General features: G+C 49.9%; 1 protein-coding gene across 1 annotated transcript; it reads left to right on the top strand.

Annotated features, from left to right (window-relative positions):
* Positions 1 to 11,318: 11,318 nt before the first annotated feature.
* INS (insulin) lies at positions 11,319 to 15,247 on the top strand. The gene is given in 3 exon segments (XM_040607793.1): positions 11,319 to 11,395; positions 11,944 to 12,149; positions 15,111 to 15,247. Coding segments are annotated over 3 exon segments (420 nt in total).
* Positions 15,248 to 17,378: the final 2,131 nt, after the last annotated feature.

A 17,378-nucleotide genomic window follows, 5' to 3' on the forward strand; every position in this document is an offset into this window, starting at 1 on the left:
ATTCAAATTGCCTTTAAATTCCACTTGGTCTATTAATTTTAAAACCCAGATACTTCTCTTTAGTACCCCTTCTTCTGCAGCTGCGGTCCCTCAAATATCATCCGCATAAGACAATTTCTTTTCTTTGTCCCCCAGATACCATCATTCAAGCACTTTCCTAATGCAAGCATGTGCAGCAGGGCAGGTGCTCGGCCCTGTGGGATGCACGTAAAAGTATATTGTTTTTCTCTTAATGTGAAAGCAGCCCTGTAAATTGCTTCTTCCCCTGCATTTTGCCATGTGGGAGTTTGCTGTGAGTCGTGGGGGTGCATCTGTGCTGCTAGCTCTCCTAATTCATCTGCTGTCCGAGGAGCCTGCCTCAGCCCCGTGGCTGCCAGGGGCAATGGAGATACCTGTGCTCTGCTGGGAGTGTGTGGGTGGTACACGGTGTCATTCGTGTCCTGCTGACATTCAAGCAGCTCATTAGTTCATTAAAGACTCTCCATCTTCCCCAAGTGTACAGACTGATGCTAATGCTGCCAGTTGCACCGTTGCCTTACCATTCTGCTGGGCAATTTGATTAAATGCCTGTGATGGCATGATTAAATGTTCATCAAGGAGGTGCCCAATGTGCAAGGAATAAAAGCTGGTGGAGCACAGCTCTGATCAACTTACTGCTTAATCCCCCTTCAATTCAAAATTTGAAGCGGCTTCTCTAAGTCCTCTGCTCCACTCTACTGTTGTGCTTTCCTTCAGTGCTTCATATCTGCAGCTACCTGCCTTGGGGTCACTTTTTAAAAAATTTTAACAGCTACAGTGGCTTGGTCCGCTGTACCTGTCTGCCCCGGGACGGCACTTGTAGTCTTTGTGCATTATGCTGCTATTCTCAACTTCTCTTTCTTTTCCCATTTGCCTGTATCATCCTTGAAATCATCTTCCTCTGATGGCTCCCGATCCAGTTCTCTCCACCACTTCCAGCAGCTACAGCAGTTATTTTTAATTTTTGCATCCCAATCTGCTTTTGCAAGTGTCTAATTTTAGCTTTGCATTTACTATGATCAGGTCCCTTTTGAGCTCTCCCTTGCTCCAGGGTGAATCACTGCACTATATATGTTAATTCCTCTCCTTATTTCTGCAGTTTTTCCTTCTCATTTTCCTAAATTCATCTGTTTCTCTAATTGCTGTTGCACCTCCTTATTGCCTTTTTGGGCCACTAGATGGTATTCCTTTTCTAAAGACAAACTTACTTGAAGCCACTTGATAGAGTCGTTTAAAACACAATTTTCCCATTGAAGCAGCAGATATTCTGATGTTGCCTTGGCTCGGTCGGCACGGATTATTGCTGCTTCCCATACCAGTCCCGCTAATAGAGACAGTGTATCCTCAAGTCTCCCTTCATCCGCTCTCCCGTATCGGAGAACATTTGGTCTCTATCACCCATCGACTTCCTGTGGGCTGGAGAGGCGCCCGCAGCCCCCGCTGTAATCTCTGATATTGTTGGGATTTCCTGTAGCCCTCCACTATTCCTGTTTTTAGGCTTTTTCCTGAGCCGTCCTAGATTTTTCCCATGCTTTCAATTTTGTCTTAAGTATCCCTTAAGTATTGTGCACAAGGCTGGTCAGATTTGTGGAGTAGCCTTGAATGAGACCGCTCAGAGGAAAAGACTTTGAGGATCTACCCGGTCACACCCTCCACCAAAAGACGTTATAAATTCCCTTTTCCTGACAATGGAGCAGATCTGTAGGATTATGTGGCTGCTTAGAGCTAAGCACGAGCTCATGCCCTTTGGGTGGGTCATGGGAACCTCCTGCCATTTCTTCAGACCTCACCAAAGGTAGTTGCAAGCTCTATGAAAAGTGACCTGGAGAAAGCCAAGGTGATGGGTCAGCCCAGGTTAAACGCTCCCGTAGACAGAGCACGGGCTGGTGAGGGAGGAAGAAAGGAGAAGAGCCTTCCTCGGAGCCGGGCCCCACTGCACCCCCGGTATCTGCGTGTCCCGTGCCTCGCTGAGCAGCCCCTCGCTGTTGTCGCTGCTGCTGCTGTGGGTGGATCTGTCTGTCTGTCTTGCTGCATAAAGAAATACGAAACAGAATTATTTTTCATTTTGGAATCATGCTGCTGCTGACATGTTATTAAGAATAAAAACAATCTATTTCTGGTCTAGCATCCTGAGTCTGGCTCTTGCATCCTTCCACTACCCAGATTCAAGCCGGCCGCCTTGCCTGCAGGCAGTACACAGAATCCAGCCGAGGGCCCGATGTGGCAGGAGGGCCACAACTTGCGCTCACGCAAAATATTAACTTGGAAGTGGAAAATGGTCCCTTGTTTGCAGATGAGCTGATCCAAGCCTTTCTTTGCCAGGATATTGCCAATTGCACAATTATGCATGGAACAGTAGTTCGGAGGTCTCTTCTAAATAGTAACACGCCAGGGGGCTTGCCTGCGCTACCTGCTTTCTCTCCCAGTGTTTCTCACTATTTCTGTTCAGTTCCAGTAGCGCTGGCCACGTGGGAACACCAGCGTGTGCACTGTGCCTGGTAATGCTGTCTGGCTTGTGTGTAACCGGGCTATGCAACCCCAATCCTAAATGTGTTGAACACCCTTGTAAGAGTAATCAGGGGTGGATTCTGTTTGCTTAAGGGTAGGGACTATTTCAGATGACCTAAGGCATCTGCTGCATCCACGTGGGAGTGGTGGATGGGATACAGGATGCCCAGGAACTGGAATGCACCCCTAGAGATCAGGAAAGATGACCAAGGCAACCTACGTGTTTCCTACTCCAGAGTTGTCCTTATGTTTAAGGATACTAACTCCAGTCCCTGCTGCACGCTTGGCTTTTACGTGAAAGCCAGGCTTTTACTCTGGTTAAAACCCTTCCAGAATCATGGATGCAGGTGGATTCATGTATTGTCAGCACTGGTCTGGACCACGCATCCAGGCACCCCAGCACTCTCCGAGAGGGAGTTTCCTAATTTAGGACTTGTAACGATACTCTGTATCTTCACAGTGCTCGTTAAAGTGTTACAGCTGTAATGAATTCATCTTCATTACACGCTTGGGAGGTAGAGGAGTACTCTTGTCCCTGTAAAAGGCTGACAGATAAAAGGAGGCAGAGAATCAGAGAGGCTCAGACCAGAGCCTGAAAAGTAATTACATGCCTAAACAGCTTTGGGAAGAAGCATCTAAGTGGCAGATCTGGGGCTTGAACCTCTGTCAGCCCCCTCAGGACCAAATCTTTCTTCTTGTGCTGTGATGGTACGGATCGGAAGAACTCAATTATTTACAAATTCTATAGCTGCAGGTATGTGCACACACACGCGCCACCCCCCCCCCCCCCCCCCAGAGAGGGGAATTGATTCGGGTAAGGCTGCGGCTGACCTGAGCTGTCATTTGTACTGCTAATCCAGCTCAAAACAGACTTGTTTTTTTCCCCAGGGACCAGAAAAGGTACTGCACTTTCCACTGCAAGGAATTTGTTTTCAGTTTTTCTACACTTGTTCATTCCAGTGTTTGGGAAAACACTGGGTTTTCTAGGGAAAAGACGATTTTTTGAAAATTTTCTGGCATGGCTGAGAGTGGAAAGTAGCTGAACTGTCTTGAAAACTGACCAGGAGGTGGTGGTTGTTGTTGTGTTTTGTTTTTTGAACTCAACAGAGAGGTTTGCAAAGATTAGGTAGGGGATTTAAAAGCCTGTGTGACTGCACCCCAGATGCGCTACCCTAGCCGTGCAGCACTCTGCAGCTGGTAGGGCTGGCGGTGGCAGGTGAATGAAGCGAGCGTTTGGAGATTAAACACTCTTCAGACTTGCAAGTGCTGTGCTTCAAATGGACGAGGCTCTCTTCATGTCTCTGTTTATGAATTCACTTCAGCCATCTCATACGCAGCGTTTATGATGCAGGAGCAGCTGGAGCCCGTGCACATGTTGACTCCTGTACCGCAAGCCTCCCAAAACCGTGTATGCCCCAACAGGGACGGGACCTACCCAGGCTCCTTGTGCATCCCCGAATCCTCTCCCCTGGTACTGCAGAGGGTATGGGTCCCAATCTTAATTAACCCAAATCCAAAATACTCCCTCCAGCCCCAGCAGCCATTACCACATCTTTCTGTATGTGATGTTCAGAGGTTTAGCTTTGGGTGGAGTAACTGGTTTTGAAACTTATCTGAAACACGGGTTTGAATTAGACTCGATTTACTGTCCCAGCGATGCAAGACCGGACAGGCTGGGTGGTAAGCATCAGTGCCTGATGGGGTCAAGGCCCATCCTCACTCATTTTCCTGGAGGGATAATGATGCAAAATCCATTTTTGCACTCCTGACATTAGTTCTACTTGGTCTCTTAGCAATTATTTTCTCTGGGCACAGCAGGGTGCATTGATCTACAAAATATTTTTAGGGATGGTGAAGGATTAAGTATCTCACACAGACAGTTCAATGCAACAGTTGTTACCCAGGACTGCGGAGAGAAAAACAGGGTGGGGTAAGGGAGTTGTTCATTTTCCTTCCACTGAGGTCAGCCTTAAATAACTCTCCCACCTCCCTTGGAGGCTGAGACAAGATAATAAGGACAAAAATGTCAGAGCAAAGCACGGGGCCCCTCTATTTACAGCAAAGGCCAAATCGCTAACCAACAGATCGGAGCTTGCTTTCTAAACACCGATAAGCGGCAACTTTGAATTAACAGCCCCGGTTCCTCTGCTGCTGTAAATCAGCCTGACCCCGACTGCCCGCAGCACCCCAGCGCCTGCCCCCGGCCAGGGGCTCCTTGGCAAGAGGAGGGGGCTGCAGCAGCGGGCTCACCCCTCCCAGCCCCCAGAGATCCCTGTGCCTGGCACCAAACCCCCCCTGCCTCCCCCTCCCCAGCCCCCTAACACTAACAAGCCTTATCAGTAGGATTTACACCTCCTTGTCTAGCAACCCATAGGCAAGCCTACGGAGCGGTTACCAGTGTGCATCCAAATCCCTAAAGCAGTTCTAAGTGCTCAAAACAATCCACTTACCCAGTGATAATTAATGATATCAGACCCGGGAGGCCACGTGCCCTGGCAGGGGAGATCAGAGCGCTCTGCAGCGGGGTCTGGCAGACCGCAAGCAGGGAGGGCTCAGAGGACCCCTCTGCAGGTCCGTGGCAGCCCCCAGCCCTGGCAGACTATCCCGGGAGCGAGGGGCAGCCGGCGATCGTGCCAGGGAGATGGAAGTCTGGGAGCAGCTGCTGCTTGCAAGAGCAACGGTGGGTTGGGTTTGTTTGCTGCCACGTGCTACGTTAGGAAAGGCCCTTCGGCACAGAGCTGGGCCAGTCGGTGAAACACCAGTTCCCGCAGTGCTGACGCTGTGGGCGTGAGGGGGAAGGAGGAAGAAATCGCAGCTCCTGTCTCAGGTCTGGAGGTAGCTGGAGTGCTCAAGCCTGGAGCATGCGGTGAAGGTGAAGGAACGAGTGGCACCTGCAGGTGGCAAGCCACATGTCCTGGAGAAAAGTGGGGCATCAGGGCAGCGTTAGCCGAAATCTCCAAGACCACTCTAACAGCAAAACAGGGGCTTTAAAAGTAAAGTTTATTCTTGAAGACGGGGTCTCAAAGCTTCATATTTAAACTCAGCAGAAAGTGCAGTGCAAGGATGAGTTGTCCTCAACGACCTCCTATAGCATCGCTTGCAGCCCCCAATTTTATCGTCAGGGAAACCACGGTAGATGTCCGTGGTGCACCCACAGCTGTGGAGATAAGCGGTGGCAGAAAGCACAGGAGCATGTGACATGATCCTTTATTTTCAATCCATGAGACCACTTTGCAGTAGGGGACAAATCCAGTCTGAGCCAGCAAAAAACATACATTCATTTTTTGGCATTTCTCTCTCTACTCCCTTGCTGCCTTGGCTGGTTACTACACCCATCACTTTCTGCTATGTCTGCTGCTCTCTGGTGGCCTGCCCGTGCTTTCCACCGCCAAGGACTAGGTCGTTTTCTTCTCTATTTTACCGAAGGCTTCTCCAGGTCATCCATGCCTTTGCTTTCCAAGTGGAGCCTGTGATGCCACCTGCTGCGGAAGCCATGGTGGTGGCACCATGAAACTTTAGTGCCTACAGTTGTGCACACCGGAGAAAACTCCCTGATGGACTCCATGGCCCCTCTCACGGTTGTTTGCTGAGGATCAGGTCAAGATACTCTTTGGTTGTTCTCATGGACTTCCACGACACGAAGAAGGACAGATGTGGCATCAGTGTGTATTTTTGGATTGGTGCTGATCAGGCTGCTTTTCCAGCGCTTCTCCACTCTGGAAGTTATTTGTTACTTTTGTTGTTCATTACTTGCCCTCTAGCAGAGTGTCGTCACCTCTTCTAATGTTTCTCTATCTACGCCAAGGATTACTTTTGGGCCATTAATAGCCACAGATTTAATCTTCTGCTCATTGATAAACAAACTAATTTGTTCGGCTACATCTGCTAATAGCTGTGTTTAGGAACTATTAGCAGCTCTTAGGTGCTATTTTCTCCTCTACCTTCTCAAAAATATGTGGCCAGTAATATTTTAATGGGGTTAAAAGGAGCATACCTGTTTTTTCCATCTATATTTATAACCTCGCTATGCTTTTCCCAAGGCGGATGGGAAAGATTTTTGGGAGTTTTACTCTGGAGATCATTAAATTTGGTCTATTTTGCTTGGGTAGCAGTAATTGTGTAGAGGCTTGAGCCTGCAGAGGCCAGGGGGGCCTGAGTAAGGTGCAGGCAAACCACTTCGCTGGTTCCACAGTCCCTGGTGAGCTGGGCTGGCCAAGGGTCAGCATTTCCCTATCAAGAGACACAATGTGCTGAGGAGGGGTGGCCAGAGGGTTTGGGTTGTGGGCGGCCATTCTCAGAGCTACAGCACTCCTGGGAAACTCCCTTGTGCTCTGATGAAAGCCAGTGGCTCTTCAGAGTTGCTCACTGGAGCATCTTCTACCAGTGAGCTGCATCTCCAGAGGTGTGGACATCCTCCCGACCTTCCCTGCTGTTAGCAGCTAACACAGTGGTGGCGGAAACCTATGGACCAGACCTGGCTGGTTACACTGGGCTTTGGGTTACACCCTCCATTTTATGAATCAATACTGTGCTCAAAGTGGCAAGAAAATGTCCTGGGCTTGGAAAAGCCTGGAAAATTGTGAAATCTGCAGGTGACTCCCCTGGGCCTGGTGGCCAGCAGTGTGATGGGAACGGCTCACATGCCCTGCACCCGGGCGGCTGCCTGGATTAGTTTATAGAAGCACCAGAGATTACTCGTATCCCAGTGAGTGGCCCCTTCTCTGCTTGCACAATGCCCCTTTTGAAGCGGGGGCATCTCTCATTGTGTGGCTCCAGATAAGCCACAGAGCCTCACCCTTCGCTACAGCAGCCCCCTCTCCTCGCTGAGCCCTTGGCGGCTGTCCCACCTGCCACGCATCTCTGCTAGCATTGCAGGATTTGGTTGCAAGCATTCTCATGGCGAAGCACCATCCTTGGTGCCAGGCTCACCTTCACCCTGCCCGCTGGTGGGGCAGTGGCACGCTGCTGCTCCACGGGTGCTTGGACACACCAACGGGAGCACAGCTGCTGGAAACCACATGGAAACAAGGAGCACCGAGGATGCTGGCTTCCCCTTTTCATGCCATGCTGCCAGCTACTGCTGCACCCCACGAGGGGAGTGGGGCAAAACCTGGGGTGGCAACCACTGTGCCCCACGGGGGTCCCCATTTCCTCATCCTGAGCGAAAAGCTACAACTCTGTACCTCAAATGGCCCATGTGCTTGAATGCATTGTCCCAGCTACACATCCCCAGCTACCAGTGACCATACTGGGGCACCTCCCAGGGCTGGGCCACCCCCAAAAGCTGCTCTTGGGGGTGCAGAACCCCACGGGTGCCTCAGGGCTGTGTTTTGGCAGGCTGCTGGCACAGCAGAGGGGTGCATTGGCAGACGCCGTCTCCTCCGGGGCTGTTTGTTTCACAAGGCACCAAATTCACCCTGTGGGGAAAAGGAGGCACCGGTCACCGCTCGCTGCTCCGCTTCTGGGGCAATGCTCAGTCGGGGCAGGCAGAGCAGCCCCAGCGGTGGCTCTGAGGCTGAAGAGCAGTGGCGGGGATGCGGGTGGCATTTTGGGGTCCCTCGGTGCTCTCCGAGAACTCACTCGCCTCCAGACCTGACCTTTGCTGTCAGTAAAACTTGCACAAACTTGTAATTGTTAACTGGTTCCCCTGTAGTGGGCTTGTGATTTTTTCAGGACAGGGTTCGAAAATGCTAGACATCTACAGTAGTAAAGATTTTATTGTGCTGGCAACGGACTGTAAAACTTGATTACATGACACCGAGGATTGCCTAAACCTCATTCCCACTGATGCAACTGCTTGGGGCTGGGGGGATGTGAGTGAGGGAGGTGGCTTCAAGTCACGTCCGGAGGTGGCTTAGCACGAAGGGCAGGAGCCAGGGGCAGCCCACTCCCACCCAGCCACTCCCACCCTTTGACACCCTCAACATGGAGCTGAGGATCTGGTGGGGTCACGGGAGGCAGGCATAGCTGAAAGGATAGATGAGTGTTTGGGCCGTCGCTGCCTAATCACATGAAAATCATGGGGAAGCCCAACCTGGAAGGAGTGAGATGAGATTCTTCTGTGGAAAAAGCTTTTCTGTTGAGAAGCAGGCTCCCCCGTTGGCCCCTTCTCTCAGTTTACTGCTGACATGGGAGTTTTCCCCCTAAGACAAAACTTTCCACAGTTTATATCCATTTTATACCCATTTATATCACTGCTAGTATTTTTCAAATTCCAAAGGACCATTTATGGTAAGAAAATAGAGTTTCCAATAAATAATCAAAGTGATCATATTTTGGAAGCGGGGAAAAAAATCATAGTAGGAAACTGTTGCAAAAAATGTTGGTCTATGCTGAACTTTGAGCCGGTGTGATATCTTTTTTCCTTCCAATAAATCTTCTGGCTTATTTCTGCACACAGACTACGGCGAGCCAAGAGGGATTCCTGAACGCTTGGGTACAGTCAGCCCTTCCCCTGCTGGGGCACGCTGCTGAAATGCCGTGAGGAGCTTTTAGAAGCTACATCCAGGATTTGATTAGCCAAAAGTAAGACAATCAACAGACTAATAATGTAGCACTTCCAACACAAAATAAAAAAGCTTTTTTTTTGCTGCATCTGTGGGATAAGCCCTGGGGAAGGGGGAAGCCCAGCATGGAAGCTACCCAGAAGGGAGACAGTAGATGGAGGAGCTTCCTTACAAAGTCCCACCATCGATAAAACGTGAGTTTGGGTGAGCTCAGGTGACATTCAAAAGCACAGGAAGGAAAACCCTAAATGGCAGATCTCAGTGTGTGATCAGCCTGGGGAACACCCTGCACCGGAGCCGTTCCAAGGTGACCACTGGACTGAGGTCCACCAGCCCTCAGGCAGTTGGTGACCTCGGGACAAACACCTGCTAAGGGGAGCTGCAGGGTAATTCTGCAAGGCGATCCCCTCATGTGAGATGCCGGCCGGCGGTCCCTGCTCTGGAGGAAACGTGGGTGGCACAAGGCGTGCTGCTCCTGGCTTTGACGACCTACTTCAGCTGGGGTAAAACGCCAGGTTTTATCCTGTGTAGCTGCTAGTTCCCCATCTGCTCCAGTAGAGAGAAGGTCTGAGTAAATGAATTCCTCATACTCATATTTTGCTGAAAACTGAGACTATCTCCTCGGGTACACCACTAGGTCATTGAAGTACACCCAATATCGGTTTTGAGGGGGAGGGAGACAGAGATAGTGTTACGCATTGTGCAGAAATGCTATTAACTGTAGTTGAGCATCACAACTTGGATTTATTAGCAGGAGGCCGAAAGGGGTACATGGCAGGGGATGTAGCTGATAACCTTGTCTCGCATCAACGTGAGTGACTCCGTCCCCTCCCCGCACCCTCAGCAGAGCTTTAGCACTTCTCAGTGAGCCTTTTTGCAATCACTGTCATTTAGCAAACATGTAATTTACACTCGGGGTATATGGGACTTCCTACCTCCTACATGCTGCTGGATGGAATTGCTTTGGCTACTAAAAAAAACAAGGGTCTGGTGTGAGTCTCCAGGCATTCTACTGATTTCGGTGAACTTCCTTCTGATTTATACTGTGCATGGGGAATTGGGCTTGTTCCACATTAAACAAGCAGCAGAGTTCAAACAGATGAAAGTGTCTCCTTCTCGGTGGTGCTGAGCACTTGTAGTCTCAACATTTAGAGTGATGAGAAGTTGGAAGATCATCTCATCCCCAGCATTTAAAATGGCCTTTTTCAGACGGGAGAAAAAAGAAAAAAGTATACTTTAAGCAGAGAAAGGTACAAATATGCTGTTGGTGGCAGAAAAGCTGAACATGGAAGTGTCCAAAAAATGGGGTAATGTTGTGAAAGAGGGTGAGCTGGATCTGATGCCAAATGCAGTCCCATGAACACCAGTGGACCACCCTGGGCTGTCATCTCCTATTAAAAGTGAAATTCCCAGTCAGGATGGAGAAAATCAGCTATGTCCTGGTTTTCAGTGGGATTTACTGGAAACATTTCTCAGTGTCAAAGACAAAATTTTGGGCAGAGCCCCAGAGAGAAGAGCTGAGGTGTTCAGAGCTCTCACTTGCAAATGGCAGAGGCTGAGTCTCTGCTTAGTCCCACCCAGGAATTCCAAGGGGCACCTGGCAGACAGAGGAGGAGACCTGCCTTTCAGTGGGCGAAGGGGCAAGGCTAGTTTTTTCCCCTACAAAATTTCTAGTACTCTGCTCCCATGCTGAGCTAAAACGACCACCCAAGGTCTCCTGCAAAATGCAGATGTTGTTCCTCCCACAGGCCAAGCTGCGGACGCGTGTGTCTCGCCGTGTGCCGCGTGGCCGGCGAGTGGGGCTGCAGGTAGCCTCAGCGCAATAATGTGTTTTCCTCCCTCTGCCACCTGACAGTAGCATGGTCTCACCGACAACTTGGTCCCATGGCTGCATACTTTCCAAGGTGATGTTAATCAAACAGATTAACATGTTTGCCTTTAATTTTACATTTTAGAAACAGCTGAGCCACCTCAATGCCAGCAGTGCCTATTGCCAGCATTAGTGTCAATAGTAATCATTGCAGCTGTAATAGCACCATTATCTCCTGCTAAAAGGGTCACTGATGGCTTCAGGGAAGCAAAAACAGGTAAGATGAAATGAGACGGAAACTGCAAACTGATGCTTCTATCTTAACTTGCACAAAGACCCGCTGGTGCTACGTAGAGGGAAATTAATGTGCACAAGCAGCAAAAATTTTGGCTGGAGTGTCATCAAGGAGGTGGGGCTCGCACTAGCCCTTGTGTCACTTAGGCTAATGTAAAGCATATAAATAAGGGAAAGAGAGAATGGCGATATTGCTACCAACCTAACAGTCTTCATCTCTCAGAGCAAACTTCTCTCCATCTCTTGCTGCCACTTCTCGGTAAGTCTGACTGTCACCCTTTTAGCTTCCACCTGTTTTGCAGAGCTGTTTCCTTAGGTTGATGTAGCTGGTGGTGACAAATGCTGGCTTGCTAGCCTGTGAAAATGAGGGTTCCTCAGGTCTTTGAGCACATTGTGCTGTTTTGGGACCATCACCATATGTAACAGCCCCTTTTGACTTGGCAGAGAGGGTTTTTCCTCTGGAGGTGTCTGCTGATCTCGGCTCTGCTGGGTGGTATGCTACAGGGCTCGGTGGAATGGCTTTTCCAGTCTAGTTTGACCCTTTGGGGGAAGTCAGCAGGGAGGCCAGGACTGATGTGAAGATGTGGGTGGAGATGGACTTCTGGTTATAGTAATTTGTCATTTACTGTGACTCGTAAAACCTGATGCAGGAAGCTCTCCTTCCCTCCCAAGCTAGGGCATCTTTAGAAGGTCCATCTGCTACTTTGGTCCCATTCTCATGCCAAAGGAGCCGAAGGACATAAGGTGCTTGGTGACAACATATTTCTCTTTCCTAGACCTCCCTGTGTTTCCTCTACCTCTTATCCCAGGTCTCACCCTGCTCACCATGGCTCTCTGGATCCGATCGCTGCCTCTCCTGGCCCTTCTCGCTCTTTCTGGCCCTGGGACCAGCCATGCGGCTGCCACCCAGCACCTCTGTGGCTCCCACTTGGTGGAGGCTCTCTACCTGGTGTGTGGAGAGAGGGGTTTCTTCTACTCCCCCAAAGCCCGCCGGGATGTTGAGCAGCCTCTAGGTAAGTAAGGCTGACTGCTATGTGATGTGACACGTAGCAACCGCCTATCTTTGACAGTGACACCAGGAATGTCCTTGATAGGGAATGCCGGGAATACCTTTAACATACCAACAGCACCACATTGCCAATGAAAAGATCTTCAGGTTAAAAAGCCAGATGGGAGGGCAGGCAGGAAAGAGAATTTATGAGGCAAAAGGAATTGTGCCTGAAAGCTCAAACCTGTCTATTTCTTTGTGTGGCCGTTACACCAGCCAGGGAGTACTCATAGAAAACAAAGGTGGAAGGAACCCAAGAGGTCTCCTTCTGCCCCAAGACAGGATTAGTTGCCCCCATCCTATTCCCGACCCATGCTTATCTGGTACATTCATAAAAAACCTCCAGTGAGAAAGCTTCTTCTGCCTTCTGAAACTGCCTGTTCCCATGCTTAACTGACCTTCTTTTTGAGTGTTTCTTCCTGATATCTAACCTGGACATCCCTTGCTATAAATTATCTCTTGTCTTCTCCTTAGTGGATGCAGGCAAAAGTCTACTCCTTTCTTCTTTATGGCTACTTTTCAAAATATTTGAAGCCTGTTCTCATGCCTAATTTTAACCTGTTCTCAGCTAAATCCCCTCTACACCCTGCCACTACCTTCTTAGGTCATATTTTCTAGATGTCTGTCCACGCAAATTGTTCTGTACTTGGTCCATATCCTTACTGATGATGCCTGGAGACGCACACAGGACCCCAGCTGAGGCCTTGCCATGCCAAGTAGAGCGAGCAAACTGGAAGAACGATATTGCGTGTTTTTCACACCATGTTCCTGTCTTCCCAGGCGGTTTGCCTTTTTCAAAGCAGCACTTCACTGTTTATTGATAGCCATCACTGTCTCCCTTGGATGTCTTGACCCTTCCTTGGGTGGATCAGCAGTCCTTAAAGGAGTGCTGCTGCAGTCAAACCCTCACCCTGGATGTGCAACACAGTCTTCCTGCCTACCTTTAGCATCTTTCCCATTTTTTACTGTACAGCCTCCCATCTTTTCAGTATTTGTATAGTTTCAAAGGTAATTTTTAGTAGTAACGTTGCCCTTCAAGGGGCTCGCAGCCCCCACAGCTTTATGTCACCTCTTATTTCATGGTGGTGAAATGCTGGTGGAGCTACCTTGGTTCCCCTTCTTAGGATTCCTGGACCGTTGAGGAGCGTAGGAGCCAGGAGGCAGAAGGACGTGGCAGTCCTGCCCGCACACGCTGTGGTGCTGTGCCACTGCCCCGGTCCGGCACTGTGCGCCTGCATGGCAGTGCAGGTGGGATGACGGTCCAGAGAGCTGCCCTTCAGCACTGTGTTTGTATCTAGATGGGGCCAGGACCTGTAACGCAGGGACAATGTCTCTCCTGGATGCGGGGACCTGCAGCTCCTCTCAGCTTTAGCTCCTCCATGAACCCAACGAGCACACCCTCTCTTCTGTCTTCCAAGCTACTAATGGAGACTGAATAGGTGCCAAAGAGACCCCAGCCAAATCCCAGTCATTTCAACCCTCTTGTTTCAAGACAGACCATTACTTAACCTCCCCTGACTACAATACACCTCTCCCATCGTTTCTCTTTCCATCACACACTGGTTTCATGTGTATCCGATTCCTTCTCCTGCATATGTAACCAGCCTTAGAGGTCTTCAGAAGGTGAAACAAGGTGATGCCATAGCAGAGGGTTGGCCATGATTTGTTTTGAATGGCCAGCTGGGCTGGTAGTCACTCCATTCTCCGACTATTTGTTTCTGAAGACCACCATGAATGCGTTGGAAGTTTTGTTATCCAAATTCCTTAAATGCTGTATGGAGTATTTCATTAGGGCCAAAGAGTTTGAAAGTATCTAAGGACTTTTCACCTCTTTATCCAGGACTTTTGCTGGAGCCACCACTTTGTCACACAAACTTGTTGTGTTTACAGTCTGCTTACAGCTGGCTTGAAGAATGAAGACAAGTAAATCACAAAACATTGACTAGCTATTTCCTCTTCTACTTAATGTTGGACTAAATCTTTCCTAAATTTTCTTCCTAGCACACTAGCGTAATGATTTCTTGTTACTCCTGTGCCTCGTTCATTGCATCACACTTTGGGGGCTTGGGGATTTTGCATCTTGTGCTGTACTTTCATATTGCCCTAGAAACCACATCTCATTCTTGCTTTCCAGGCATTTTCTTTTTGTTGTTAAGGGCTCTTTTCTCCCTACAGGAAAAATCACTGTTTTATTTGCCATTTTCTATGTTTTCGTTGGGCAACTAAAACCTAACAGTTCTGTCCACAAGTTTTTAAGTTCCCACCAGCAAATGAGACATTCTGTTGAGTTTTGCCTGTGTCCAAATACCCCAGTTTATTGTTCTTCCTAAAAACTTGTCCCCAGCTGTGAACACGGACACATATGAACATTTTTGCCATCAGCTCGAGGCTACATCCAGGCAGCCAACAGGAGCAGGGTTTTCAGGACCGGCTGGGAGATGCAACCAGCCCCAGGACCAGATCGTCCTTGCAATTCCATGGACATCCCAGTTGTGTGCTCAGGCTTCCAGAAGAGTGGGTAACTGCCCGAGGGGGGCTGCAGTCCCAAGCAATTCATCTCTCTGGAGCAAACCAGCCCATTTTATCATCTTTCTTACTAGCTGCTCACCCCAGGGAGCATGCAGGGTTTCTTTTCTCCACACACCTTCTGTAATAAAGCCCCTGTATCGCTTTGTCCCTCACACTGCTGATGTCCACTCGGCTTGGCTCCTTCTGAGCACCACAGGATTATTTTGGGAGAGGAAATACAGAGTCTGAAGGTACTAGAAGCAGCATCAGCCCGGGGAACCCTTTGCAACTCCCTCCCCGTTTCCCAGCCAACTCTGGCTTAAAAATCTGGTGTCTGAAAAGGGGGTGCCTGCAGGGCTCAGCAGCCAGGGCCGCTGCTGTGTGATGTCCCATGGCTTACCTTTTTCTTCCCTGGCAGTGAGCAGTCCCTTGCATGGTGAGGCCGGAGAGCTGCCCTTCCAGCAGGAGGAGTTTGAGAAGGTGAAGCGAGGGATCGTTGAGCAATGCTGCCACAACACGTGCTCCCTCTACCAACTGGAAAACTACTGCAACTAGCAGCAAGACCAGTGGCAGGGAGCTCGTGGGCCACGAGTAGAAACACGCACTTACACTACTGCACCTTCAAAGTGATTGAATAAATGTTGTGGATCTATTCAAAGGACTGTGTCTGGTCATGTGTCCACATCTTGGGGAAGGGGCAGTGATGTGTGCTTTAGGGTGTCCTTCTCCATGCTTGGGTAAGGCGGTTTTGAAAGGTCCTGGAGCCATCCATCACTTCACACTATCCTTCTGCAATCCAAATGAAGTCCCTGGGAGGGAGGGAGGGAAAGAGGGAAGGAGGAGGATGGCACAGCACCAGAGTGGGTACGCAGAGCAGCCGGTACCCCCAGTGTCCGGGGCAGGAGGAGGAGAGGGCAGGGAGGACTGAATGAGATTTCTCTTTTCAGGGAAACATTACAGGGGAATATCTGTGGCAATGTCATGCTAATCAACTTCCTGCAGCTCACAGCCCAAATATAGCCAGGCAGCTGGGAGACCAAACTTCCTCAGCTGCGTAATGGAAACAGTTCAGATTAAGCAAAGAATTAAGTCACCTATTAATTGTGCCCAGAAAAATCGTGGATGACCGCCACGACCAATTTAGAAAGTGTGTCCAGTTCCCCCTTCTGCTTGTGGAGGCCCAGGCAGAGTCCCTGCTGTGGGATGTGCTTGTCGTTCACATGTATTTGACAAGTCACGGGCAGAAAGTGGATTTGATCCAAAAGGAATTTTGAGTGTATTGGCCATGAGCTGGGCATCTCAGGGCAGCATCCCCGCTCCTGTTGCTGCAAACCTCTTCCAAATATCTGTCCCCAAAACTGCCGCTTTCTGGGAGGAAAAGGTGCCACCGCAATGCCAGCTGGCTGGGTTGGCAGCGCGTGAAGGGAAGGCTCATGTCCCCTCTGCCGAGGGACTCCCGTGCCGGTGTGGTAGAAATGGTTCAGGAGGTCCCCATGGGGACCTGTACTTTGCTGTTGGCAGTTTTTGAAAGCTGGTCTGAGAAGAGGCTGTGGTTTTAACAGCCTCTTTTCCCAGACCAGAACCGACTGCCTCCAGCGGAGCCATGCAGATGAAAGCTGCCGTCTCATCCCTGCCAGGATGCATTGGGCCTGCTCCGGTCATGAGCACAAAACTGGCAAAACCGACGCAGACTGAAGGGCTGGGAAAAGCAGCCGGAGGAGCTGCTGAGGAGACACAGCCATCAAATAGGAAATCAGAAAGCACCAGCGATTCCCCACAGTGACCTCCCCACGGGGTCTCTTGATGCATCCAAGAGCCTGTGACAGGGGCCCCCTCCTGCAGTTGCCACACCAGTGTCGCCCTGCTGGTGTTGCTCCCCGCAACCACCCTTCCATCCCTCTCCATCAGCCCTTCCTCTGGGCCCTGCTGAATATTCCCAGCAGCAGCAGAGCTTGCAACTGTGACAGGCAATCTTGGGCCAAAACCCTGTAGGTTATGAAAGCATGGCAAGAGGTTTGCTGTTTCTGAGCTACTTGGCTCCTACCAAACCTCACAGCACATAGCCCCGGTGGTTTCTAAAGGGGAGTCCCTAGAAACAATTCTTCTGCCTGTCCTGGTGCCCCATGAGATCAGCACTGATGTTACTGCAGTGAAAATAGTAGATCTGTTGCTCATGGTAAGGCCACTGTCATATTCAGGCATGCAATGAAGTTCCAACAATCCCTCACATCCATCCGCTCCAAGGAAATGCCACCCTGATCCCAAAAGTAGAGTGCTGGGTCTGCTTGCATGGTCTGGAGGGAAAGCTCATCCAAGAGAAGTGCTGCCCTCCACAGCCAAAAACCCAAGACTTGTTGGAGTCACCTGGACTTGTCCTGCATCACCTAGGACCAAGATCTTGCGCGCATCGTCAGGGGTCCACAGAAAGCAGGTGAGCAGAGGGGTCCTTCTGAGACAAGACGGAGACTTTCTAGTACAAATCTGAGATTTCCATCTGTAGCTACCCGACCAAATTGTACAGGTCCGCTGATGGGAAAGGTTGGAAGTACGACTACTGGAAGAGAAAGAGGTGGTGTAGGAGGAGCCTTGAGTAACTGAGTAACTTACTGCCAGCCTGGTGCTAGCGCTTCTCCAAGTGATGCCGAGTGGTGACGGAAACAGCTGGAAGAAAAGGGACATAGCCACA

This window comes from Falco naumanni, chromosome 10, assembly GCF_017639655.2.
Source record: "Falco naumanni isolate bFalNau1 chromosome 10, bFalNau1.pat, whole genome shotgun sequence".
Taxonomy (NCBI): Eukaryota; Metazoa; Chordata; class Aves; order Falconiformes; family Falconidae; genus Falco; species Falco naumanni.